Source organism: Paramormyrops kingsleyae, chromosome 8 (genome assembly GCF_048594095.1).
Source record: "Paramormyrops kingsleyae isolate MSU_618 chromosome 8, PKINGS_0.4, whole genome shotgun sequence".
NCBI lineage: Eukaryota > Metazoa > Chordata > Actinopteri > Osteoglossiformes > Mormyridae > Paramormyrops > Paramormyrops kingsleyae.
In genome coordinates, this window is record NC_132804.1 from 14,187,638 (window position 1) to 14,197,157 (window position 9,520).

Here is a 9,520-nt window from a genome sequence, read left to right on the forward strand (position 1 = left end):
TTCTAAATATTAAGAGGAAACTACTGAAACTTGAAATTACATTTATTGGAAGTTTTCAAAACACACCACTGGGGGTCACTGAAACCCGCAATATCACCAAGCGTTTAGTTAATGGCCTTTTTATATTCCTAAAAGTCAGTTTTAATAGGTGAGGGGTAATGACACTTTCGTTACCATGGGTACAGTTGGTAAAACCAAAGCAAGGGCTTTTGTACTTACTTACTTTTGTAGTTTTTTCTTAAAAACTAGTAACACAAAGGTCACACATTTTATACGAAAATAAGGTCAATTCCCATGTCATTTTATAATGAATGATAACAGTTCAAATATACATATTAAATTACTATCAATCTATGAGTGTTTTAAGTAATACAGTTTATGATAAATTAATTCACTTTAGGTATCATCTGATGTCAGAAAGGCTCAATGTTTGTGCTGCCTATTAATTTTCAGAAAATGAATGATTTACACCAGATCAGAGTAGGAGGATCAAACCAATTTTTAACAGTTTTTTTCAAAGCCTATATGAAATATTCAAACCCCAGCACCTGGGACTTCTCCATACTTTCTTCTTATTGTACCAAATTATTTAATTTTATTATAATTATTAAGTGGCTGAACAGTTTACTCCATATAATTTAAAACATGTAGTTCCTCTCTTTAACATACCATTCCCAAAACAAGCACATAGGTAGCCAACTAACTGCCTTCTAATCTCTAGGTAGGATCAATAAACTCATGTATCAAACAACATCCACACAATTTCGAGTTGATCAAAATTGTCCTCTTAGGGTTCAGTTGGTTACTGCATTCAACATCATTAATTTTAAATAAAAACCAGTATGTTTGGAAAGGCACTGATTTAGGGATCAAAGCCAGAACACATTCAGAAGCACATTTTGGATTTTTAAAAGCATGACCTGTTTAGAAAAAGCTATTCTCCTAACATCAAGCTCTTAGAAAAGAATAGCTTTGATCATTAAGCCAATTACAACTCTGAACTGAACCAATTATAACTCTGATGCTGAAAAACATTCCAGATGACAGCAGGTCATGTGCCCAAGTCTGTCCTTTTTAGAAATTTATAAAGAGGGAAAACACTGGTACATAAAATCCCATTTGAACTTTGCAAATGGCACCCAGAAGATCTGAATAGATGTGAGAAAAGATTATGTGGCCAAGTGGAAAAAATGTTATAAGTATTTGACCTATCAGCAACGCATTATGTGTAGTAGAAACACACAGAGCACTAAAGAAACACCACTGCTATTGTGGACCACTGTGACAGCATTTTGCTGTGAAGCTTTTTTCCACCAGCATGCCCTGTGAAGCTAAACAGAGGGCAAAATGAATGTAATTAAACAGACGTAAGACTGACAGGAACTAAGCAAAAGGCCAGATTGGAATCTCACTGAGAATCCATGGCAACACTACAAGACATCTAGAAAACTGACAAAAAATGTTCAAAACAAAACAAACACTGCATGATCCAGGTGTGTAAAACTGGTGGAGACCCCAAATAACTTATATTTACTATGGCGAATCGTGTTAAGCGTTGGGTGGGTGGACAGTATATATTTAATTAAGACATTTCAGTTCAAGACATTACAAGACATCTCCATTTTCAACTGTGATTAACTGCTATTACTCAGGGTCTTCAGTTGTTTCAAACTGAAGGCTGTGAAAATCAAAACCGCAGCTGAGAGGAGAACAGGAAGTCCGCTGGGTTGAGAATAATTCATCTGTACACCGTGACAGTGAGCCTAGACCTTCTGGTTCAACCTCATAAAACACAAAGGACTTCAAAGCAATTAACTCAGTGAGATCAAAAATACATATATAATGTTAAGCCTTTCATGCAAAATGCATTCAGAGTACATTAAACATATGTGTGAAAGAACAATATTCCAAGTTAACATTAGTCATAAAACAAAGGCAAGAATACAATTTAAAAATAAAGAGACACAAATTCCTAGTCCCATTGTTTCAACTGTGTGTGATGATTATATACATGTATAAAGAAACACCTCATTAATCAAGTATTAAAAGTCATCTTTACAATGCTTAATGTGTAAGCAATATGGGATAAAATAAATACAAACAAATTTATTTCCATCAGTCAGCTTTTTAGATTGGATTTTAAGTACCAAACACCATTAACAGTTGATCTGAAATCAACATTACTGTTGAATAAATTCAGAATACAGTGAAATCCAGGTGCATAAGTGTATTGGACTTATATCAACATATACATCTGCAGTTAAATACATCTGCTTATTTCTATCAACATATCAATATATTCTGGTTTCAAACCGTATGACACCTGCGGTTTACTTTGAGCTTGTCTTCGTTTAAAATATTAACAGCCATTATCATTTGCTTCTAGTATGGAAGACAAGCTAACATGTTCTGAAAGCATAGTCAAATAAATAGACAGCACACCAGTCAGTAACAGCGTTAAACATGCACCACGGATCTGAGGTTCCATTCCTGATTCCCACCAAAGGAGCCCCCACTTTCAAAAAGAAGAGCAGGGTACTTTTCCAGCGATGTTCAGTCATATCATGATCAGATCAATGACACATAAATGGGGCACATAATCAGGTTAAAACAAGCACGTAAACTTTTTGACAGCCCCCTTTATGTTAATGTTTAACAGAAAGACATATACAGTACAACGCTAAGCTGGGAAAAAAAAGCAACGTGCGGATCTAGGCATCAGCGACACTTGGGGGAGGGGGGCAAGACGACTGACAGACAGATCGCTCTGTCAGCAATGACTTCAGTTCTGTACAAGAGGAGCTCAGCCCAAGTCACGCTCCTTCTCATGAGGAGGGAAAAAAAACCAAGTGGCATATTAATATTCTTTTTGCTAACAAATAAGAGAAGGAAAGCAGAATTCTGAGAAGGGCAGGGAAGCCCTCACTCCCCCCCACACACAGTCTCTTCTCTCTCGTCTGCCTTGACCACAGGAACTCCTGCCGAGTCACTGGCCTGGGTATTGCGGTGGCGAGTATGGTGGTGGAGCTGGAACACATGACATGATGAATCAGGACTTAACCACTGGATCTTACTCATGGACACACCTGTATACAGATGCTCCTCGCTTTACTAAGATCCGGCTTACGATATTTGGACTTTACAAGAGTGCGATAGCAATGCACATTCAGTAGAAGGACCGGTCAGTCTTACAGACGGCATAAGCAGTCACCTAGGGCGCCAGCTTCTGAGTGGGAGCCGATTTTCCAGCCAATTTCACTTTGCCCTGGACAAGGGGGCTCCAGTGGAGATGCTTGTCTAGGGCGCCACATTGGCTAGGACCCATACTGTTCAGTACTCATTAAATTTTGAAATTGTATCTATTTCCCGGCTAGTGGGCTTCCGGGCTTTATGATACTTTTTGCTGATGCTGGCCGAGGGCAGCATCCACTCCCAAGCTTCCAATATCTGCAGCAGCTCTAAGTGTAAACATCTCATACAATGTTTAGCAACATTTTGTTTATACGTGTCTGCCTGGTGTTGCCCCTCTGTCCCTCTCTGAGCTCCTCCATCCATATACACCTTCTCGGTCTCTCAGGTCGGCTGACCAGCTCCTTCTGAGTGTGCCTAGGACTGGTCGGAAGCTCAGAGGGGATCGGGCTTTTGTGGTGGTAGCACCTAAATTGTGGAATGAGCTGCCTTTATATGTCAGACAAGCATCCTCTACATCTGTCTTTAAATCACTTCTCAAAACACATGTGTTCACTTTGGCCTTTGGTACAGCATGACATATTGACATTTTTAATTTGTTTTTAATTTAATTCATTTTTATTTTATTTATTTTATTATTTTAATTTTAATTTTAATGTATTTTAGATGTGATTTCTAAGTTTATTTTTGGCATTTATTCTTACACTTGCAGCACTTTGGTCAACTTCGTTGTGTGAAAAGTGTGGTATAAATAAAGTTGCCATTGCCGACATATCGAATGGTATATTTTTTCTCCGTTTATCCAAATCTTCCAAAGCCCATTATGGCTACTAAACACCCAAGTGTGTCATATCATATTCATATTCGACTTTATATTATATTGTCAAATTATGACAGGTCCAGCGGAACGTAACCCCTTCATAAGTTGAGGAGCCCCTGAACTCTACTACAGTACAACCGCAAACGACAAAGTACTCTTACAATTACTGATGTTACAACAAATCAAGACACTCGGCAAAAGAATTAGAACAGCTTGCTAACTAAGCTTGGCTAACAATTTTATACTTGTCATCCATTTATGCAGTCCTACTTCTGGTACACTCCATTATAGAAATCCAACTGAAGTACCTTCCTTTAGGCTATAGCAGCAGGGTTCATTTGTGGACTGACAACCTCTCAGTAACACATCCAGTTCCCTAACTGCCCCAGTAACTGCAATACTCACATACAGGGCTACAGAACCCTGGTTCCCTCTCTATCTGCATTTGCACAGTTAGCTATAATTTTTCAACATCCAAGACAACAACTAAACCTGTCACTTCTGTTCTGGTTCTCACCTGCATGGCCGACTCCCGGGTCTGCCGGCGGGTATGGAGGGGTAGGACCCTGCGGCATCATGGGATACTGCTGGGGCATGCCAGAGTAATAATGTGGTGCCATTGGGTACCCAGGATTATGGTAGTCAGCAGGCCCCATCGGTTTGCCATACGCGTTGAATGCGGGGTCCACCGGGTAGCTGGCCATCGGGATCTGCTGGCCTGGAAGTCAGTCACACGTCAGTGTACCGCTGCAGCCATGCCAGCAATGCAGCACCAACGCAGCATGAGCATGCAGACTTTGCCTCAGGAAGCATTATACGGCTACACTAAACCCAGTTTGAAATGAAAACCTAAAACGACAGACGATGCTCGAACAGTGGCCAAAAGCACAGGAGATTCACATTCAAAGACAAACATTACATCATTAAATGATGCAGCATCTTAAAGCATACCTTCATGTGTTTCTGGGAAAAAAATATATATATAAGAATACCACATCAGTATGTTTGGGCAATATGTACAATATTTGCAATTCCATTCTAAACCAGCCCAGAGTAATATTATAATAATGAACCAAATCTGTCATCCAAAGAAATTTATGTAACTTACAATTTCATATTTTTGCATCCACATGCAGCAGGACATGTACTCGACAGTTTAGATTTCCCCTCTCAAAATCAGAACCATGGACAATTCGGTTGGAAGTCCAGAGAGGAGCTTTATGCAACGTGCTGGGCCTGCACAGTGTATCAGCCCTCAACCATCTGCTTCGGAAAACAGGGCTGGGCGCTGACAGCCATCACTCGGGACAGAGAGCGGCGCGATGGAGTGACGTGGAACACGCCCGTAAACAGTGAATCCCCGTGGCTGGCCTGCGGCTCGTCTTACCGTCGTAGGGCGTCCCGCCCCGCTGCTGCCGGCGCTGGTACAGGTAGCAGCAGGAGCACATGAAGCAGCACACCATGGTAGCGATGATGGCCACAAACAGCAGGATGGAGGAGGCGATGCCCGCTATGGTGGTAGGGCTGCACAGGGTGGGAAAGAGAGGCATTTTAAGAATCAGACTCCCTGCTGCCCCTCAGTCCCTCCCCTTGCGGCCTCCTCATTTGCTACGATACCATCAGATGCTCGGCTAGACTAGAAAAAAGACGCACAGTCTTGTCGACGAAGGCGACAAAACAGGCACGTGCTTGGGTGTGGGGTCACACCTGAACTGGAAGAGCATGCAGCGCTTCTGCTCCTTCTCCAGGATGATCTTGCTGCGATCCAGGCAGCAGTAGCGATGCTGGCAGTTCCCGCAGCAGAAGGCCAGGTGCGGGCAGTCGAAGCCATTGTGCCAGGTGCCATTCTTGTCCACATACCAGAGGCAATCCTCATCTGCACTCACTTCACATGGGACCATAGATGCAAAGAGTATCAGAGCAGCCCGTCCCTCTTCCTCCACCATGCGCACCACTCATAGTTAAAAAAACATCTACTGCAGTGTTTTCCAACCTGGTCCTTGGGGACCCCCTACTGGGAGCTGAGAAGGAGCAAAAACATGGACCTGGGGGTCCCCAAGGACTGGGCTGGGAAACACTACGGTGGATGTCCTGGTAGGGAGCTGGGAGGGATCAAAAACGCTGAATGACTGGGAATTCCCAAGGACTGAATTGGGAAACACTGATCTGCTGGATTGAACACAGGTACCATGCTGTAACTGCCATCCCAGAAAAATCACTACACTTCCTATCACATGAACCATCATGCGGAAATGATCAAATCAGTGAACATTGTGAGCTGCGTATATAGTATTCATTCGAAAGATAACAAGAATCAAGGAATCAAGGAAACTGATTTAAGGCTTATCATAGCCAAGGAGCACTTTTGGTGAGGAAGATATATATAGACCACATAGGCCAGTCTACCACCTGCTGCAAGGTCTCAAGCATGGGATTATTTTACAGAGCTTAGTTAAAATGGCACGTTCCCTTCCTGTTTACTAGACTATAGGCTGAACCATTTGCAGTAGTGATTATATATTACCTTCTCACTCTTTTTATATACTTGGGATCCCAAGTCCAGGTGAAAATAAATAAATAAAAATGCAGAGTGAATAAGTAGGATCAAATTCTGATAGCTGCTCTGTAAACCAATGTGCTGTTCTAGAATATTTACAAGGGTGACGGACAGCTTTTTTGGTGATTACATTAGCACCTTAAGAAACTACATATTTTCTATGTGTGGCTGCTGAATACACATACTCTTAGCTGCTTAGGGTGCATAAATATTGCCAGATTTAATATGTTCAGTGTTACTCAGTTGATAAGCATTAACAATTGAGATTTGGTAGAAATATGTGTGTATAATTAAACTGCTCTTCTGTGGTCTAACATAACATTTATATATAATATTGCAGAGTTGTGCACCTGAAAATTATTCAGGCAGTGCAGTAATTCCATTCTCTCAGCGTTCTTGAAAAACTCTGCAATTCCGTTTCTAAATTTAATTCTGAAATATGTCCAAAACAAACTCTTAATCCTCGAGTTGTCTAAATGCTGTTTCCAGTACATCTGGCACCTGTCTTTATCATAAACACAGTGGTGAGATTCCACGTGCACACCCATTCTAAACTGACAATTCATCGCTCTTTAATCCATTCTGTCGTTAAAAATACATTTATTGGTTAATTTCAATGGAAATAGTTTTAACTGGCCGTTCAGAATTATGAGATTACAATATAATGTATGAAAAACACTTTTTTTTTCAAAAGCGGATACGAAATACAGTTAAACGTACCAGAAAATACAGAAGCATATATAACAGCTTTCAAGTTATATTTTCCATACTATCAAAATATTTACGTTTCTAATATTAATCCGTTTCTGACACACTTCTAATGGTAACGAGTAACAGAACCTGCTGCAATAGGCTATTGTACACGACGTTACTATCGAAATTAAGTACACTCGGACTCTTGATATTTAAAAGAAAAAAAAAAGAAAACCTACACACTTTTTTTTAGAGCAGGTTACCGATTCGGTAGCACGCTCCTTCGTACAATCATTGTGCCTAAAGCTCACCAGGGGTGTCATAAGCATATTTATCTGAAAAGGTACCCTGAGCTTCAATATGACTCGAGCGTCAATTCATAGAACTTCAAATGTGTTTTCTTTGTTCAAATAAAATATTATTCTGCTAATGGCAGTGCTTTTCATGTGCTTTGGACATGAGGCTATTTAGAATAAGATAAACTGCGAATGGCTAATTTGGTCATCAGTATTATAAGAATTCTTTTCCTTTTAATTATGACCAAGCCCAGACTTCGATAAAAAAAACAGATATATTACCATAATTATTTTCTAGATTATTAGGCTTCGAGTCATAAATACTATATGAAAATTCGATATGAAATCTGTTGCATTAACGAAAACTGCACCAGAGATGGGTTTGGGAGTTGATATGACTCACGAAATTCCACCATGTTGGTGTGAAATGACAGAGAAAAAATAACCCTGCGAATCATCCTTAATGTCCGGGCCAGTGTACGACTTCTGACGCCGTGCCTAATGGATATACGCCATAAATTACATATTACTGTGATCTTTCCACTCAAATGACACTGCCATCATTTTACAAAATATAACAAAACACATAACCTCCAACTTACATTTAAATAATTGATTCGATAGGGATTTAACATTATAAATTGTGTTAAGAATAAAGTATGTATGAAGCGTTTTGAAATTAAAATACGAGTATATTCTTGTGCCGTTATTTCCGAGGCCTGGAGACAGATTAAAGCAGCATTGTCTTACCCTGCCAGGCGGAGAGAATGGTGGCGAGCACCGGCAAAGCCAAACACACAAGCGACATCTTAGCTGCAGTCCGGAGATTATTTCAAAGGAAATATGCAGGAGACCGAATATCGCACTCTGACGTCAAGCTTCTCTTTATGACCGGCAGAATGAGACGGTCCTAAAACCATACTCCAGCTCGGTTAATAATACGCGGTACGTGAGCGCTGTAGCCGCAATCATCACAGGGTCCGCGGAATGACAGATCACCAGTCACGCCGTGCGTCCTGGGGACGGAAGAGAGCCAGCGACTGCTCCGGAGCGCCTCTTGGGCTGCGCTTAAAGGAGAACATGGACACGCAGTACCAGGGACCCTATTCTCCACGCGTGCGCAGTGGTCACTTTCACAGGCGACAATGAGGCTCACTTTGAATCGCGCAGGGACACTAAAATGGTTTCAACTCATTTTCGCTGCTGCAAATGGCCACACAGGTTTGTGCGTCTTTGGCCTGTAGGCTTACGTACTCCTACAAAGTCACCAGGTTAAGCGATTATTCTACGTAAACATTAATATAAAGGTTAACCTTCACGATTTATCAGTAAAATGAAGAATTGTATTTTTTCTTTCAAATAATATGAAACTGTTGATTCAAAATTTGAAACTCTTGACCGGACAACGTGAAGCATTCACTTCCTTTTACTGGGTCTACCGCTCTGTCACATGATTGAGAACTTATGCATGATTGAGAAGTTATGCCTGTAACACCTAGAGATCCTTCAGTGAAGTTACATGTACAATCAAGTCCTGGATATGTATCAGTCCATTCATAAGATAAGAACATAAGATCTTTTCACTTTAAAATAACACAGTACACGTTTAACCTCCTACATCTTGAATAAGTGATGACTGAAATGTTTGCCAAGTTTGAACTTTTTCTATACAAAATTGTGACTGACAAATCCATACATCACAGCCATAGTGTAAATAAGAGCATGCGAATGGTCCTCCAAACCAGGACTCAGAAAACCCAAGCTAAGAAAGTTATGCTTTACTCAGAACAATGACAAAGCATACACCCAGTGTTGCTGCATTTCAAACGTTTTTGTAAAACTTTTCTTGTACAGTTCAGAACATTATATAAGCTGTTTCAGATAATGTAAGGTGACTTGTGAAACAGATGCAAAGGCATGTTGTTTTCCTCTCTCTCTCTTTCCCTAGGGACATGGTACTTCACC

The 9,520-nt window shown here is 40.6% G+C and overlaps 1 protein-coding gene across 1 annotated transcript; it reads right to left on the reverse strand.

The window, feature by feature from the left end:
• Positions 1–24: 24 nt before the first annotated feature.
• Positions 25–8,614, reverse strand: shisa4 (shisa family member 4). The gene is made up of 5 exons (XM_023804112.2): positions 8,306–8,614; positions 5,717–5,894; positions 5,397–5,533; positions 4,527–4,727; positions 25–3,027 (listed from the first exon to the last, which is right to left on the reverse strand). The coding sequence occupies exons 1-5, from the start codon at positions 8,361–8,363 to the stop codon at positions 2,987–2,989; spliced, it is 615 nt and encodes a 204-aa protein (XP_023659880.2). The 5' UTR covers positions 8,364–8,614; the 3' UTR covers positions 25–2,986.
• Positions 8,615–9,520: the final 906 nt, after the last annotated feature.

What these genes read in the sequence shown, in the direction of transcription:
- shisa4 (XM_023804112.2), bottom strand. Translation starts at nt 8,363, where the DNA reads ATGTCGCTTGTGTGTTTGGCTTTGCCGGTGCTCGCCACCATTCTCTCC. An exon ending in TGCATGCTCTTCCAGTTCAG is followed by an intron (nt 5,534 to 5,716) that starts GTGTGACCCCAC and finishes CACCCTGTGCAG; the next exon opens with CCCTACCACCATAGCGGGCA. An exon ending in GGGCGGGACGCCCTACGACG is followed by an intron (nt 4,728 to 5,396) that starts GTAAGACGAGCC and finishes ACTGACTTCCAG; the next exon opens with GCCAGCAGATCCCGATGGCC.